The sequence below is a fragment of the Mustela putorius genome, unplaced genomic scaffold (genome assembly GCF_011764305.1).
Source record: "Mustela putorius furo isolate JIRA1106 unplaced genomic scaffold, ASM1176430v1.1 tig00000450_pilon_pilon_pilon, whole genome shotgun sequence".
NCBI classification, from domain to species: domain Eukaryota; kingdom Metazoa; phylum Chordata; class Mammalia; order Carnivora; family Mustelidae; genus Mustela; species Mustela putorius.
In genome coordinates this window covers 7,637,065-7,655,233 of record NW_025421385.1, presented here as the reverse complement: position 1 = coordinate 7,655,233, position 18,169 = coordinate 7,637,065, and the positions used below count along the sequence as shown (strand labels likewise).

At 47.2% G+C, this 18,169-nt stretch overlaps 1 protein-coding gene across 1 annotated transcript in view; it reads left to right on the top strand.

Annotated features, from left to right (window-relative positions):
- Nucleotides 1-18,169, top strand: part of IGF2R (insulin like growth factor 2 receptor) — a 96,039-nt gene that overhangs the window by 16,683 nt on the left and 61,187 nt on the right. The window contains exons 2-4 of the mRNA XM_004770907.3: nucleotides 2,033-2,172; nucleotides 11,786-11,907; nucleotides 13,494-13,592. Of these exons, the coding sequence (XP_004770964.3) occupies nucleotides 2,033-2,172; nucleotides 11,786-11,907; nucleotides 13,494-13,592 (361 nt within the window). The remainder of the gene's footprint in view (nucleotides 1-2,032; nucleotides 2,173-11,785; nucleotides 11,908-13,493; nucleotides 13,593-18,169) is intronic.

Below are 18,169 nucleotides of genomic sequence, written 5' to 3'. Positions count from 1 at the left end.
ATCTCAGGGCAAATACAGTCTCAGAAGACTTTTAAGTCTAAATTCGTCCTTGCCCATTTCCCAGCACTCACGATTTCATTTTTGCCAGAGCACTTAACTCAGCACACTAGTATGTGAATTTGTTTACCTGTTTTCTGTCCCCCCCCCCCCCAGTATGTACTGGGGGGGGGCAGGGATTTACTGGTCTGCTTTGATCACTGCTGCACCCTTGAGTGCCTTCGCAGGAAGTCCTTAAATATTTGTGAAGCAAATGAATAAAGGTTAGTGAAGGTCAAAGGAAACAGGCCTTTATTGATGACTTTCTCATGCCTGGTGGTACTTGGGGTATTTTCTTTTGCCTTTAGCCTTCCTGCCTTTAGGAGATAACTATAAGGGGTGACTGATAAAGAAGCTGAGTTCAAAATGGGTGGTTGCTGGAGGGAAGACGGGTAGGGGGATGGGCAGAATGGGTGAAGGGGAGTGGGAGGTACAGGCTTCCCCCGTTCATCCCCTTTCATGGGGATGAAATGGGGATGGAAGACACAGCGTAGGGAGCAGGGTCCATGGTATTGTAATAGCGTTGCCTGGAGGCAGATGGTAGCTGCACTCGTGGTGACCATAGCATAAGGAATAGAGATTCTGAATCACCGTATTGCACACTTGAAGCTAAGGTAACATTGTGTATCAACTACACTTGAAAAAAAGCGACACTCGGTGGTAACCGCTTACGAGCCTAGCGTTACCTCCAGGCCTGCGCCCTGGGAGCACACTGGCCTGTTTTTCAGGTTCCCAACCACGGCTGTGAGAACCAGGGGAGCGTTGGGCCACCCTGCCCGAGTGCTTCCGTGTGCTTGTGTCCCTTTGCTTCTCGGCAGGTAAATTTGATCAGCCCTAGGTTCAGGAGAGTGCTTGGCTCCTGGCCTGTCAGCAGCCCCACTTTTGGGGCTCCTTCCTTACTGGACAGGGCTGTCGGGGGAGGGGAGGGCTGCCTCTAGGCAGGGAAAGCCACGTTGCCTTGTGTTTTGTGCCGGTCTTTGTCCCGAGGCCTGGGGAAGGCGGGGTCTGGGAAAAGCACGGCTACTTCTGTGAGCTGGTGCTTTCTACCATCAAGGCGGTACTGCTCTGGGGAGATTCACTCCCACACCTGAGTGGTCTCAGGACTTAGCCATCTCTCCCCCAACCAACTCCCCAGTAGGCTGAACCAGAGCAATTCATATGTAACTTCTCCTCAGCAATGCAGTTGAATTAATACAGTATCTTCGCATTTTGCAAGGAGCTTTTTAGTTACTTTCCTCATTTCCTGTCTTTAGCCTGGCTGAGGAAATGACCCCTATTTTACAAATGGACAAAACATTCTCTCCAGGAAGAGTGGAGAATTGAGAATAATTGTTTTGACAGAACTGACAAACCATTATTTTGTCCCAAGTATGCAGATTGACTCCTGAACAATTAACTCAGTATTTACTTTGCCAGACGCTTGAATGGAGAGTAAGTTCTAATGCATGTTAAATGCTTGATGGAGTGGATCAAGCTAAAGTAAATTTTGTCTGATTTTGAGTCAGATAGTTGATTTATTGCACAACTTCTTCTTGTTAGCTTGGATCTGAACTGTAGCCATAAAAGGTAAAACCAGAAGAGAATTGTCTTTCATGCCATAACTAGTTTTTATATAACATTAAGTTAAAAACAGTCCTTTGGCTTTTCAGCATTCCGGTGTGATTGGAAGGGTTACGATCATATATTCAACATAATTCTTGAGCAGTTACTTATGAGAGTTGATATTCTTAAATTGTAGAATATTTAAGTATTTTGATCATGGTCAGTCTTGTGGCAGCTTCAGGGCGGATTGAACCAGAACGAGGTGGTATTTAGTGGTTTGTGCCCTGGCTTCTATTCAACTTAACATAGTTTGACTTTAGTATTTTTGGCTGATGAAAGTATGTCTTCTAGATTGTGGTAGTCTTGAGTAAAAGTGGCTTTAATGTGAAACTAGGGAGAAGTTTAATTATTGGCAGATCAGTGACAGTGACATATTGTTTTTCTTCCTTTCTAGTTATACATGGGAAGCTGTTGATACCAAAAATAACATGATTTATAAGATCAGCATCTGTGGAAACGTGGATGTTGCCCACTGTGGGCCATTAAGTGCCATTTGTATGTACGACTTGAAGACAAGCACCTATCATTCTGTGGGTAAGTAGAACTACCCTTAAATTACTGGATGTATAGGATCCCAGTTTTGCAAAAATGACTATAGCTATCGACACATAAGCTTATATACGCTTATATTATGTAATATATTTTTTCTGTTTTATCGTGTGTTAAAAGTAAGAATTTATATGTGTCCAGAGTGAGATCAGATTAGGTTATTTCCATCTAGCACAGTAACAATCATGAAGAATCATGAAGAGTCATGCACATTTGTATTTATTGATACAGAAGGCTGTTTCCTAGATGGCTCTGCCTTCTCTTGTTTTTCTCAAACCCCGGGCTTTACTTTTCTCCCTCCTTTAGGCTCATTTCTTCTAGAGCCCGGCCCCTTCACCCCTTCTGTGTCTGCTTTCCTCTGTACTTCTTTGAGTCTCAGGCTCTTACTGTTTATGTGCCATCAAAGGTGGTCATTGGTTTTAGGCTTATAGTAAAAATTTACCAGTCCTAAGGACTGCCAGTCTAGGAGACAAAAGTGCAAACATTCCTTTTTTAGGGCTCGTTTTATTTCCCCAAATGCCCTCCTTTTGGGTTAGGATCCCTTTCTTCGGGTGAGGAGGATGGGTTCAGGTTGGCGGACAGTGGCAGCCCTGCCGAGTCACATGGAGCAGGAGAGGGGGCGATGACTAACGGAAGAGGCGGAGGGCTGACCTACACGTGTTTCCCTGGGTTTGGTGGCATGAATGTCCGTGGGGACCTTGGACCAGGGCAGTTGGAACAGTGAGATGTGACGGTGAGGGACAGTCATGAGGTGAAGACCGTGGGTGACTGGGGCCAGTGTGGTCGTGGGGAGAGGCTACTTGCCAGGTTTTTGGAGTTTGGGAGGGTCAGCTTGCTGTGGTAGCTCTGTTGTTTTGAATGAAAATTCCTGAACATGGCTAAAAAGGCTTTTTAGAAAGCAATGTTTGGATGGACAGGAGTAAGGTCTGTGTGGCCTGCTGGTGGAGGCAGCTTCTGTTGGTTCCTCTCTCTGCCAGCAAGGGCACTGTCTGGACTAGAAACATGGGTAAGAGGGGAGCGAGGCTCAGGGCAGAGATCTGAGAAAGCACCAGGTTCGGAACTCTTGGGCTGGACAAATTTTATTTTGTGACCTACTTAAAGTCGTGCAACGAGACGGCCAACTTCCTGCTGTTCTATTTTGAGGATTCGTGCAGGGAGGCCACAGGTGGGCCTGTTGGTCACTGTGACTGGGGTTTTCAGAAAGAGGAAAGGGAATCTTCGTCATGACTTTATGATAATATTTGACGATAGTATTTCTGGCTGATGAGAAGTGCAGTGGAAGGGATGGATATTGGATGCGGATAAGCAGGTGTCACTGGCAGGGTGATCTGTGAAGTTGGAGAGGCTGGACAGAATTTTAGAATGACCCACGGTGGGTTGGCTTTGAAAGCCCCGCAGGAGAGTTGATTTTTTCTGAGATGTAAATAGTGGGTCCATTATAGATTCTTTGTGCCAGGAATGGGGGAGGTGATCTGCTAAAATGTGTTTATAGAAAGCTGGGCCCAATGGAGTGGGAGGTTGGCTAAAGGGGAGAGGCCAGAAGTAACTAGCTGAATTAAAAGTTAAGGTACAGGTTGACTGTGAGGTGAACGAGCACTTTCCCATCTCCTTTGACTCCCAGACATGCGTGATGCAGATACTTTCACTCCTGAAGGGAGAGAATGGGCTGCCGGATGGTGGGCCCTTTCTGCGCATTGTCCCTGCTCTTCACCTCAAGAAAGCAGACTAGTTTGATTGAATGCAAGTGCTCTTAAATTAGTACACAGATAATCTGGAATCAGATCTGATTTTGCCAGTTTGTGTTGCATAATAGAAATAACGGAATTTGTTATTATGAATTTGGTTTCATAACTAAATAATAACTAAAGTTGTTGTGCATTTATGTGCCAAGCCTTGTGTTTTTTAAGTAAAATATCTTTAGTTCATTCAAAACTTTCTGAAGTAGGTGACTTCATTTTCCCTTTTTATAAATGGAGAAATGGAAGCCCAAAATGGATACAGGAGCTTGTCAGAGGTTGCATGATTATGGATTCAAATGTTGACAGGTGGACTCCAGAGCCTGCGAACTTATTCTGGGCCGTGTTGCTTTGTGAGTCATGGGGTCACACTGGACAGTTGCAGAGCTAAAATGGGAACCATGATGGGAAATCCAAACTCCTGGCTGTGAGAGGACAACTGAGAAACTAACTTCTTATGAACTTGCTAGAAAGGAAAGAAAGTGAATTTTTGAAAACAGCTACAAAAAACTGGAGCTCCCCATAGATCAGAGGAACAGAAAAGCTAGTATAGCAGTAGATTGAAAATAAATGAGAACTTCAGTATAACCCCAGGTTGGGGTGTAGTTTAGCTATTTGTCCATTAGGAAACCACTTTAGACCTTTCCTTCATATCCTATAACAGAATTTTCAGATCAGTTAAAATTAAAATGACAATAGAACATTGGGAAGAAACCTAGCAAAATAGAAATATAATCTAGGGGAGGTAGGAGCTTCTCTTAATACATGGTAAGACAGACAGACAACCCAAAGAAAAATGGCAAAGTCTGAAAACAGGCGGCTCACAAAAGAAGAATCCCAGATGGTCAGTCCAACTTCATTAGTAGCCAGGTATAAATGCAAATCAAAGCGATAATGAAATCTCATTTTCTTGTATCAAATTGGCAGAAGTTTAAATGGTTGAATCACAGAGCATTGGCAGGGAGCCTAGAAACAGGCACATGCCTGTATTGCTACGGGGAAGATGGTTGTAACTCTTTTGGGAAGATAATTGTTGATGTGTATTTTATGGTACCCACAAAGGCTGCTTTTGTACTTAGAAATGAATATTAAGACCTCAACTTTGGTTTAAACAATATTAAATTATTTTTGATTAAAAAATCATATATTAGCTCCTCCTTAGGCAAATGATATTGTTCCATATATAAATCTGGCAGAGTTTAGCAGTCATTTTTATGGGACCCGTGAACAGCATTTGCAACCTTGTTGAATTGCCTTTGCCCCAATTTAAAATTTCTACGTTTTTACATTTTACCTATTTGATTTCCTTTTAAAGTACTTAATGTGTCTGATCTGACAATTAGAACTTCAGTACTAATAATTATAAATTCAGTAGTTTAAATTTGTAAACAGAATTAGTCTGAAATTCTCTTAGATGTTCTGATACTGCATCACAAGTCTCAGTCAGCTGGTCAGTTATAAGCTGTGGATCGATTGGAGTCATGACACTGAACTTTGCCAGTATGAAAAAATACCGATACAGTCACATTTCTCGTGCCATCCCAAATGTTAATTCTTTGGTCTTAATTTAATTAATCTTTCTGAGAGTTAGAAGCTATACATCTACTTCAGGAAGCCTGTTACCAGCCCACAGAACTGAGGTGTAACATACCCACCAGGAAAGAATGTTAATTGTGGTTACTTACCGCCAAAGCCTGTGATTCTGACCGGCTTCTTATTGATGACCTGGGCAGGACACAAGGAATCCCGTTGTGGTTGCTGCATCACGTGCCTTCATTTACTCTAAGGAGGCTGGCCCCTTACTTGAGATGACATTTGTATTGTTGATATTTTGTGTGCACTCAGAGAACTCTGGAACAGCCATCCAGGTTGATTGCTGGATTGAATTCTGCATCTCTGACTCTTAAGATGTAAAAATCTCTTTTCCTGTTAAGCCCTGTATTCTTTCATTTTCTTAAAACTGTATAATTCTTTTGGCTATTTAAGAAGATAATCTGGTTCAGTTTTAGATATAACTCATGCTTTTGTCTTATTTATGGCCTCTCCTGATAGTCCGACAATAGCTGTTAAATTTTAAAGCCTATATTCCCCTTACCTACTTTTGTAAATCCTACCAGTAGAGAAATTAGCACTGTACATAGATTTTGGTACAAGAATTTTTTTTTTTTTTCCGTAGCATTGGTAACTGTGGCAGATATGCTGGCACAACCTAGCTGTATGGGGCTGGTTTGGTAAATTGTAACATATTTTATTCTGATTTACTTGATTAAGTCATATCTTAAAAGAGATATGTATAAATTATATTTTGAAACAGCCAACACTGAATGTCCATTTATTTATTTATAACAAATACTTGAATGAATCAGTCACTAGAACAGACAAAAATCCCTTTTCTTGTGGAGCTTACATACCAGTAGAGTGGGGGCTAGACAGACACAAACAGTGGCTAGGTGGTGCGCTAGAACGTGATGAGTGCTGTAAAAAAGAAAAGGAAGAGTCAGGGGTGCTGGAGGTCTCAGGAGTGTGTGTTCACGAATATTAAATGGGGGTAAGTGTCGCTGAGAAAGTGACATTTAAGCAAAGACTTAGAGCTGAAGGAGTGAGTCAGGTGGCTCGGGGAACAGCCAGTGCAGGGGACAAGGGGGAGTATCTGAGCGGGGAGGGTAATTGGTGGTAGCAAGAATAGAAATCGCTTTTGAAGAGTTTTGATATAAAGAGGAGCAGAAAGACGAGGCAGCAGCTGTGGGGGGTGGGAAATCGGGTAGAGAGGATTCTGTCTTCATTTGGTGAAAGAACCTGTGAATCGTACACGTTGAGGGACACGACACAATAGAGAAGGGAAAGGAAAGTGGGTAACTGGGGAAGCCTTGCCGGAGCACACTGGTGACTAGCACGGGGAGGGCTGTCTGCCTGCCTGACAGGCTCTAAGCGGTGTGTTCGGGAGGCCGGGTGGCCGCGCGGTGGGCCCCGCGGCCGCCTGCGATGTCGGGATCGCCAGCGCTTGGGGCCTCAGCGAGGCCGAGTTGCGAGCTCGGCTGGGCTCGGCCGGGGACGGCGAGGGTTGCAGGCGAGGCCTGGTAGGCCTGGAGCGCGGCCTGGTCTGGCGGGCTCGGGTGAGCGCGGCCTCACGCGTAGGGTCTGCAGGACCCGGCGCGGCCTGGCTTGTAGAGCGTGGCCTGGTCTGGCGGGTACGGGCGAGCGCGGCCTGGCGGGCCTGGCGCGCAGGGTCTGCAGGACCCGGCGCGGCCTGGCCTGTGGAGCGTGGCCTGGTCTGGCGGGTACGGGCGAGCACGGCCTGGCGGGCCCCCTGGTGCGCAGGGTCGGGAGGACTGGGCGCGGCCTGGCCTGTAGAGCGTGGCCTGGTCTGGCGGGTCCGGGTGAGTGCGGCCTGGTCTGGCGGGCCCGGGCGAGCGCGGCCTGGAGGGCCCGGCCTGGAGAGCGCTGTCTGGCTGACCCAGCGCGTAGTCTGGCGGACCCGGCGCGGTCTGGCGGACCTGGCCTGGAGACCGAGGTCTGGCAGAGTCGCCACGACCTGGCGGGCCCGGCAAGCGCGGTTTGGTCTGGCGGGCCCAGGCGAGCGCGGCCTGGTCTGGTGGGCCCGGCCTGGAGACCGCGGTCTGGAGGGCTCGGCGGGCCTGGCGGGCCTGGCGGGCCTGGCGCGCGCAGCCTGGTCTGGAGGACCCGGCCGGGAGAGCGCGGCCTGGAGGACCCGGCGCGGTCTAGTCTGGTGGGGCCTCGCCAGCGCTGTCTGGTCTGGTGGGCCCGGGCGAGCTCGGCCTGGTCTGGCGGACCTGGCCTGGAGAGCGCGGTCTGGAGGACCCGGCGCGGTCTGGCGGGCCCTGGTGAGCGTGGCCTGGCGGGCCTGGTACGCAGGGTCTGTAGGACCCGGCGCGGCCTGGCCTGGAGAGCGCGGCCTGGTCTGGCGGACCCGGCCTGGAGAGCGCCGTCTGGTGGGCCTGGCGCGCGTGGCCTGGTTTGGAGGACCCGGCCTGGAGACCGTGGTCTGGAGGACCTGGCGCGCTCGGCCCGGCGCGGTCCGGAGGACCCGGCGCGATCTGGCGGGCCCGGCGAGCGCGGCCTGGTCTGGCGGGCCCAGCGAGCGCGGCCTGGTCTGGCGGACCCGGCTTGGAGAGCGCGGTCTGGAGGACCTGGCGCGTGCGGTCTGGCGGGCCTGGCGCGGTCCGGCGGGCCCAGCGCGCGGTCTGGAGGACCCAGCGCGCGGTCTGGCGGGCCCAGCGCGCGGTCTGGCGGACCCAGCGCGGTCTGGCGGACCCGGCCTGGAGAGCGCGGTCTGGAGGACCCGGCGCGGCCTGGCGGGCCTGGGCGAGCGCGGCCTGGTCTGGCGGGCCCGGCCTGGAGACCGCGGTCTGGTGGGCCTGGCGCGCGCAGCCTGGTCTGGAGGACCCGGCCTGGAGAGCGCGGCCTGGAGGACCCTGCGCGGTCTGGTCTGGTGGGGCCCCGCCAGTGCGGTCTGGTCTGGCGGACCCGGCCTGGAGAGCGTGGTCTGGCGGGCCCGGCGCGCGGTCTGGAGGACCCGGCGCGGTCTGGCGGGCCCGGCGAGCGCGGCCCAGCCCATTTGGCGCCGTCCTCGGGAGCTGGCCGTGGGCCTGGCGTGCTGGCCGCGGCCCCGCAGTCCTCACCCGGCTCTCGTCCGGGGAGGACGGCCAGGCTGGCCGGTTGCCGCGGTTGTCTGCCGCGGTTCGCTGCGGCCTCTTCCCGAGTGCCCGGGTTGGCAGCCGGTCCCGGCCACCGGGCGGAGCGGGCAGAGGAAGAAGGCGAGATGGACAGGCGGGTGCGATGCTGATGGGGGCCTGGCGCTTAGGGATGCCGGTGCCCCGTGCCGCGGCGGCAAAGGTTGGCTGGATCCCTCCCAGCCCGAGGCCAGGACCCTCTGCGTTTCCTTTTCAGGGCGGGCCCAGCTGTTACGAGGAGCCCCCAGGAGCTCTGGGCACAGGGCCGGAAGGGGCTGCTGTGTGGGGGGACGGGAGGCGTGGGGGAGGGTCTTCAAGGTGGGGGGGGGGGGACCGTGGCCTGTGAGCGCCCCCTTGTGGCAGCGGCTTGTGCAGCTTGCTGCGGTCCTCGCCCGCCCTCCGTGTCTCCTGGAGCGCAGCACTGCAGGGGCGCGTAGAAGCCCCGCCCCATCTCGCGGCGCTAGACACGCCTACCATGGGCGGGGCTACGGGTGCTGTCCACGGGGCGCTGTCCTTGGTCCCGGAGACTGTGCTCTCGGCTGAGAAGAAGGATTTTCGGAAAGATCTCGGGAGTTTTAGGGGAGAGAACGATTCAGGCAGACCTTTGCACAAAAGGCAGGCGGGCAGTCGGGAGAAGGAACCAATGGTCTGTGAGACTGGTGCTGTGGGGGCAGCTCTGGAACCCATTACCCACTCCCCACTGCATCTTAATTTTGATCCTTCCCCTTTTCTTCCTCCTTTATTTCTTTTTTAAAAGAAGATCTCAGGTATTTATATCGGATTGGACCAATTATAATCCCGAGTTCATGATACACAGTCATAACTGATCTGTGGACTAACCTTCTGTTTTTTTTTTTTTTTTTAATTAAGATTATTTATTTATTTGAGAGAGAGAAAGAACACGAACACGAGGAGGAGAGGGCGGGAGGCTCAGAGGGAGAAGCAGACTCCCTGCTGAGCAGGGAGCCTGATGCAGGACTGGATCCTGTGACTCAAAGATCATGACCGGAGCCGAAGGCAGTTGCTTAATCAACTGAGCCACCCAGGCGCCCTTTTCTTGTTCTTTAATTAGCTGTTTTGGATAATGTGACTACTAACTAATAATGTGATTAGTTGTTTTGGATAATGTGACTACTAACTAATAATGTGATTACTAACAAAATCTAGTAACCCGAGAAGAATAATCACTATCTATGTGTTTTCTCCATCTTCCTATCTCCCTTCAGTGGGAGTAATAATTAACCTGTATTTAAAATTTTCTTCCCTTTCTTTGTTTCTTTCTCTTGCTGTGTCTTATTTCTTTCTCAAGAGTCTGTGTGTGTGTGTGTGTGTGTGAGAGAGAGAGAGAGAGAGAGAGAGAGAGGTATTTTTATCTTTCTAGGAAGTGTATATCATACTATGTGTAATTTTCTGGGACTTAAAGTGGTAACAACAATATTATGTTGCTAAAGATCAACCAACTCGTTATCTTTCACTGTAGTTTGTTCCAGCCAACTTTTACATAAATATTGTGTGGCTCTCCCAAAGGTAAGTTATCCAGTGTTCTACTGATGAGCATTTCGGTTGTTTCCAGGTTTTTGCTCACATTTCACGTGTTTCATGTGCATTGTTTCCTTTTGTGTAGATACCTAAGAGTTCAGTACGTAGCTCATGGGGTACAAGATGTTCAATTTTAGGACCTAATACCATGCTGAAGCAACAAAGGAGAGCTAGACCACTCTCCTCCAACACTTGGTATTTAACTTTTGTCATTGGAATGGTTGTAATTGGTATGCCATGTGGTTTCAGTATGTAATTCCTTGGTTACCAGTGGTGTTGAACATTTCTCTTTGTATGCTTCCTGACATATTTTTCTTCCTTTTGATTGATCCCATCCATTTTATATTGGGTTATCTAGTGCATGTGACGTGTTCTTTCTCTAGAAGCCTTAACATTTTCTCTTTGCCTTTAATATTAAAATTTACCAAGACATGACTAGGTGTGGGTTTTCCCTTATCTCCGTTTTGTGTGTTCTTTCAGTTAGAGGTTATTTTGTTTCACTTTCTAGGATTATAAAAGAAAAGTTTTTTATTCTTTTCCTGTGTGTGAGAATCTATATTCTTGATGCCAGTTCTTTGCTAGCTTTGTCTGTCTTCCAGTTTATAAGTAGTTTGTTTTCATTAAGCTATATTTTGATGAAAGTAAACTTTTAAATTTAAGAAGTCAAATATATTAATATTCCGAAGTTAATGCTTTGAGTTTTAAATACTTTTCTACATTAAGATCTAAAAGATAACTATATTTTGTACTAAAAGTTCTTAAGTTTGATGTTTATGTCTTTATTTTAGAGTTGATTTTTGTATACAGTGATAGGCAGGGATCCAGGTTTTTTCTTTTTTCACATGTGGATTCTCATTTTCTTTAGTTCCCTTTATTGAATAGTCTCTTCTTTGCTCATTGATCTGTTATTCTGTCTTATATCAAGGTTTGATTTGTATGTATCTCTCTTCGCTCTCTCTTCTAATCTGCTTGTGAGTTTATCTGCTCCTATGCCAATTTATTACCATATTGGTATGGCATAGACAGTTTATTCCAGATTATTGCAGTGACAGTCCTGGCAAACTGAGATGTAATCACCCTACTTGTGAGCCATTCTAAAGAAATTTTATTTTATAACAGGTAATTAGGAAATTATTTATTTTATAACAGGTAATGGGAAATTATTGAAGAACTTGAGCAGTTGAGTTATATATTCTGATTTACATTTTCTAAGATCACACTGGTTGAGGTAGATGGGGAAAGGGGGAATGGTGAGGGACAAGATGGAGGCAAGGGGACCAATCTTACACTATTGCCAGAGTGTAGGTGAGAGATGGTAGTGGTTTTAGTAGCAGCAGTAGTAAAGGTGGTGAGATGTGGGTGGATTTGAGATGGAGGCAAAACCATTAGAACTTTCTGATTTATTGAATGTGGTAGATAAGAGAAAGATAAGACTCTAATGTGTTTGGGGCTTGACCAGTAGCTTGATGGAAATGCCATTCTTCAGATGGAAAATCCTGGCGAAGGGACAGTTTGTAAGTTTATGAGCCTTCAGATGAATTATAGTGCCACTTTTAATTTGCTTATGCTTGGAAATAGCTTTATGGTTATAAATGTTTTATAGTTTGTTCATGTCTTTTCTTTTCCAAATAGGTGATTCTTCTTCAAAAACTGTAACCAGATCTCTTCTGGAATTCAACACAACAGAGAGCTGTAAGCAAAGCCCAAATCACAGAATCCAGAGTAGCATTACCTTCTTATGTGGGAAAACCTTGGTGAGTCCACACAGAGTCACTTTATAATGTTCCATTTGTTAAAAATGTTTGTCCGTTAGGCATTCTTGCTATAGTGTTTTTCTGGGAAGAATAAGTGAGCAAAATTAAAAACACAAACAGAGCCATCAAACCACCAACCAAAACACCATCACCATTAAGAACCAATATGTAAACAAACCGTAGCCCATAGTTACAACTTTTAAGTGAAACTTGACCTACATCCTGTATAAAACTACAATTCAAGGTGATTAGTGTGTTTAAACTCAAAACACTGTTGAGTGTTTCCACTGTAGGCATAAATTTTTTTCTTTCTAAGACTTTTTTTACCTAGCATTTTATCTTGGTAGTTTTAGGGCAGTGCCTTTATTATTATTATTTTTAAACTGTTTTTGTTTCCTCATTTATGTTAAATTGGGAAGACCAGCATCTGTCTAGGAGAAGTCTTGGCCAGTAGGTAATGGCCATCAATCACACCTTTTTTGAGTGTTACTGGCATTGCAAGGGGACATCATTATTTAACGTGTGATGTTTGTTCTTATTCTTGCATATTGCATATGAGTGGTTGGTTTTAATCTCTGGTATATAGAAAGGACCTTCCAGTAAATACTTGCTAGCTTTTAGGAGAAGCAATTTATATAGAGATCCTACGACTGTTCTCTAATCAGAGTAAGAACCCAAGTGTTTAGAAAAATAAGGTTGTGGAAACTCATGTGGGCTGCCAGATTACCTTAAAGTATTGTTTTAGAATTTGGTGCTGTGATTGTTGTATCTTTAGGCCTATAATGTCTCCTCTGAAGAACTTTAAAAATAGAACTTAACATTGTTAATTTGGGACCAGCCTGTCAGATGCACTCTTGTCTATGTTGGAACCTTAGAAAAAAGATCTTTTTGCAGTGGTATGAAATATGGAGGTCTGTGTTACAGCATAGGCTAGCTGCTGCTTTAATTTTAACTGATTTCCTTCAGGAGTTCTGTGTTCATCACACGAGAACCAGAATTGCAAAGAACTCCCTAGATTTGCACATGGGAGTGTAGAGGTGAATTTGTGTCACGTCTCACCCAGCAGTGCTGTGGTTGACCATTTTGGAGTCGACCCTGGTTGCAGTCTGTGTGGAGGGGCTGCCCTTGAGTGTGGGGGTGTCTAAAGCGAGGCTGGTGTGTGAACTCGGTCGGGTCCAGATGGGCCTCCGTCCTCAGCTTACAGGAAGTATGAGGTCACATTTTCTGGCTTTGATTTTGTTGGCATTTGGTTAAGAGAACATTTGGAGTCTGAGAGTGGAAGGGCTCTGAGGACTACATCCCAGGAGTTACTGTGCTTGCATAGTTGGGGCAGTAGAACAGTTTTGGACCAGTTATACCAAAATTCCAGCATGATTTCACGAAGCTTTTGTCTCATAATTTCTGGGTTTGGGAACTTCTTGATGACCTTGATTAACTAAAACAGTTGTGTCCTCCCTCCTCCCCCTCCGTGCTGCTTTAAAAATTTTCATTAGCCTTTACTGTTTCTAACTTTAAGGAGGGAGGAAAAAAAAAAACCCTTACAAAATGCAGTATGGTAACTTATTTTTACTTTTTTTTAAAAATAGGGAACTCCTGAATTTGTAACTGCAACAGATTGTGTGCATTACTTCGAGTGGAGGACTACTGCTGCCTGCAAGAAAGAGACATTTAAAGCTAATAAAGAGGTAACAAGGGGACTCAAGGTCAGGTGCTTACTACCAAGGGCATTCTGGGACCTTTAAGATTTGAAACACTGGCATAAACCTTTTGGGGTAAAAATCTTTTTTAGTTTTGAAATTCCATTTGAGTAGAGGTACCACGTGATTTAATTGTTAAAATGATGCTGGGTGGTTTTTATTTTTAGGACAGGGCATTTAAAATATCCTAGGATATGATTAGAAGTAGACTGGCTCACCGTCTACCATCTCAGTTTAGTTAGTTAGTTAGTTAGTTCTTGGTTTCTGGTGCCGTGCAGCTCAGTGACTGCCAGGGATGAGCTTGTGTTTAGATTAGACACTCTCTCTCGCAGCGCCCATCTCCTCAGCCTTGGGATGCCTCCTGGACGCTGTGAGTTCAGGCCAGTCAGTTCTTTGCTGGTGTCCGTCAGAGACTGGATGGCTTCTGTCGTTCCTTCCACTCTTTCTCTGGTGTTCAGTCAAGTCGTCCTTCGTGATTCCTGCAGTGTCCTCTCCCCGAGCCCCGAGCCTGAAGCCGGCGTGCTGTGCGGCCCTTTCCCTGCCACGTCTCCCCTCCTCCCCCTGCAGGTCTGGAGGTGGTTTTCTGTGCTTCCTGAGGCCACAGGCTTCACGGGTTGATTATTCTGTCTCCCCATTAAGTTTTATGTTCTGAAGGATTGAGTTCAAAGACTCTCTTAGGATCTAGGATCTGAAGATGAGAGCAATCAGTTATTTTCACTGATGGCCCAATACAGTGTCATTCAAGAAGGGCAGAAAGAGAGGAGTTTGTTTTTAAAGAAATAAAGCCACACGAAGCTGTAAATATTAAATGATCAGATACGGAACTGCAAGAGGCAGAATGTTGCCTCCTGGAAGAGAGCATGAGGGACACCAAGTGAGAAAGAAGTCTCAAGTGTGGAAAGAGTGAAGGCCTAATACAACAACACTGACCTTGACATGACAGTGTTTAGATTTAAACCTTGAATTTTAATGCTTTGGTTACCCTGTGTGCCAGTGTGCAATTAGTGGCAGGAAAAGCATGTGAGAGCCACAGAGAGACGCTGCCTCCTGCTCTCCTGTGGGGCCTCAGACTTCTCCCGGTCCCACAGATGTCCTCCTGGACTCTGGCTCTCCAGCTCAGCAGCGAGACCCGTTTTTTCCTGTTTTGACTGTTGTCTTGCCTGGCTTTTTTGAACTGTTATACCTGGTGAAAAATTACTTCGCAAAATAAATACATAAATGCTACTTGTTTTCTATTTTCTTTGCGTCGGAGGTCAGAAGTCATAGACTACAGCCCCTGGGCCAAAGCCTGGCCCTGGGCCGTGTTTGCACAGCCCCAGAACGAAGAACAGTTTTTACATTTGTACAGGATTGTGAAAAAAGCAAAGAAGAACAAGAGAGACCTGTGCGCCTCCGAGCCTAAACTATTTACTTTGTTGCTCTTTATAGGAAAGTAATGGGGGTGGGGTGGGGAGGGCTTGCTCTAAATCAGTTTTTGATGTATGAGGGGAGGAGTATAGTCTGTGTTTTTTCTCCAAACAGTGACATTTAATTTCTCTTAGAAGCCGATCTACACATGGAGGAGAAGTGTGCAGTGTGTCCTCAGTGATCCGGTCTTTAGGTCTGGTTGGCAGCCCGGGCCTTATTCATTCAGTTTTCATTTGTGGAGGGCCTGTCGTGGGCCAGGAAGCAGGAATTTCACTAAATTTTGAAAGGCTTCTTGCTCTTAGAGAGCCCATAGAGGGAGGGTATGGAGGGCAGGTCCTTGCTCATGGCTTGGATTTGCTGTGCCTCAGGTATAGGTCAATGGAGGAGGAATGGGCAGAGGCCCGTGGTGGCCGCTGAGAGGCCGGGCCTCGCTGTAGCAAATCCTGGTGGAGCAGGTTTCCTCTTCTCTGTCTTCAGTGAGGTTTGATTACAGCTTTATACCTTACAGGAGATGGTATTGTAGTATGTATTACTGTAGTAAATATTTTATGCAAAAAAAACAAAAACAAAAAAACCCTGCAAAAAACCCCAAACCAGTCCAGATGTGGTTCGTGTCACTGGAGTCTTGATTTCTGTATCTCGTTTCGGTTGTAAGTGGCTTTGTCGGAGTTAAAACAATTGTGGGGCAAAGCTCATGGTAGTTGCAGACAGTCTTAATGCTTGTTGAGTGAATTCTGGTAGGGCTTTTTTAAGATAGTAATTTCTTTAAAATAGTTTGGATGTACATCCCCTTCCCATCACACTCCGAGGAGTGCAGAGAACTCAGGCCTGGGGTGCTTGTGTTCTTAGCAGAGCTCCACGAGTGCAGTTCGTATACGTCTGGCGCTAACAAGGTTGATTCACTATGTGGTGTGAGCGGCTGGCCAACGACCTCCTTCCCCCGCGGCTACATTCCTGCTCTTATGAATGTCTCCATTGCTTTGCTCCGTGGAGCAGGAAGTGGGGAGGACTTTCCCCAGGAGCCTTGACTGTTTTTCCGATGCACGCTCCAATTCTGTGGGGTGCTGTGTTAGGCGTGTCTTCTAGTCCTTCCTGGAGGAGAGAGCTGGCCAGAAGTTGCTGAAACTGGCCTGAGCCAGGCGTCTGCAGACCTCGCTTACTGGAATCTCTCAAGTCTTTGGGTGAAGCTGAGCTGGTGGAGAACTACAAGCTCTTTCAGACGTGGCCCCGGCTCTCCTCCACGCCAGCTGCCGGCTTGCTCCCTGCTTGTAGCTAGGGAGTCGCTCCTTGTCTGCTGGTTCCCACCCCTGCCACAGGCCAGGTCGCTCCCTGCTGGAGTTACTGTCTCTGTGTTACCTTGCCTGGAGGATGACAGGCTTTCCATTTGCAGGGTGCTGGATGCCCTGGTTCCTCTCACTGGAGCCTTGTCACAGTCCGCAGGAATACCTTTGGTTTTGGTGGCTTTTCTGCAGGGTCCAGTGTGAGGCTTGGCGTCTGGCCTTCTGACCTTGCTGGCTTCATGTGCCGGCACACCCCTCCCACCCCACCGCTGCAGCCCCCTCCGTCGGCAGCGGGACCACTGATCCCCCCGTGTGCATGGGGAGAGTTCGCTTTAGGGGTCCCATTGAAAGGAGTTCATGTGTTCCCTGAGTCTGTGAGGAGCTGCCCTCGACTCATTCCATACGAGCCCTGAAATCTCTGAGGACTGCACTGGGGGAAATGGTTAGTGGGTCAGAGCAGTCCCGCAAGTTTGATCATCTTTCCTAGAAAAACTTGTTAGCTGAACTACTGTTCAGCTACTAAGTGGTTACCTTTTGTTATACAGATCTACCTGCCTGAGACTGGGGTGGGCGGCGGGGTGGGGTGGGGGGGCGCTCCATCTAAGAGACTGGATGCAGGTAATTTTTGCACTAAAGCTGAGGTCAGGGACCGTGTGTTGATCAGGGATTCAGTTTGAAGGCAGAACTGATAGGACTTGCTGATGGTTTTGGATGTGGAATGTTTGGGGTCTGGATGATCTTAAGGTTTCAGCTTGAGCAGCTGGCTGAATGCTGAGATCGAGAACACTGGAGTAGGAACAGGTTTGGGGGAGAAATAGAATCATTTCTTCCCTTTTTTTTTTTTACTTTATTATTTTTTTTAATTTTTAATTTTTTATTCAACTTAGTTAACATATAGTATATTCTTAGTTTAAGGGATAGAATTTTTAATTTTTTATTCAATTTAGTTAACATAAGGTATTATTAGTTTCAGGGGTAGAATTTTTTGTTTTTTATTTAACTTAGTTAACATAAAATGTATTATTAGTTTCAGGGGTACAATTTAATGATCCATAAGTGGCATATTAACACCTAGTGCTCATTTTTAAATGTTAAATTTGAGATGCTTTTGGGTATCTAAGTGATAATGGGAGGTAACAGTAACAAGTTTAACAGTTAATATGGGCTTGACAGGAACTGTACCAAGAACTTTACATACATTAACTCATTCTGTCCGTACAGCAGCCCTCCGAGCTAATGACTGTCGTTATTTCCAGTTGACGTAGGGGTAAACGGAGGCACAGAGGTTAGACTGGCTCACGGTTGTCCTAAGTGTCAGCAACCAGAGCTTGGACTTAAGCATTCAGTCTCCAGAGTCCGCTGATGAACAAGATCTACTGTGTGTTGCTAGGAAGTCTGGACTTGGGCAGGAGGTGACCGGGGGGGAAGAGTATAGACAGGGAAGTGACCAGAGAAGTCAGGTGTGGAGTACCTCTGCATTAAGAGATAGCAGGAAGATGAAGAATGTTCCCAGGAGGCTGAGAAGGAGCATCCAGCAGGTGGAGGGAAAGCAGGAGCCTCTGGGGGGCTAGGGAGCAAAGAGAAGAATGGCAGTCAGGCAGTAGGGAAGGGCCAGTGACACTCAAGGCTGAGAAAGCACATCATGTCTACAGCAGGCGGTCAGTGGTGACTGGTTGGGAGTGGTTTTGGCAGGGTGGCGACAGCAACCTCCCAGACCCATGTTCAGGCAGAGTGGAAGGGGAGGAAGGGGAGCGGATGAGGATGGACCAATCACGTAATTTCATTATGAATTGCAGAGCTCCGGGATGAGGGCTGAGGGCAGGGTAGGGGCAGAGAGATCATCTGTAGGCTGGCAGATGCCATAGCATACTGATGGAG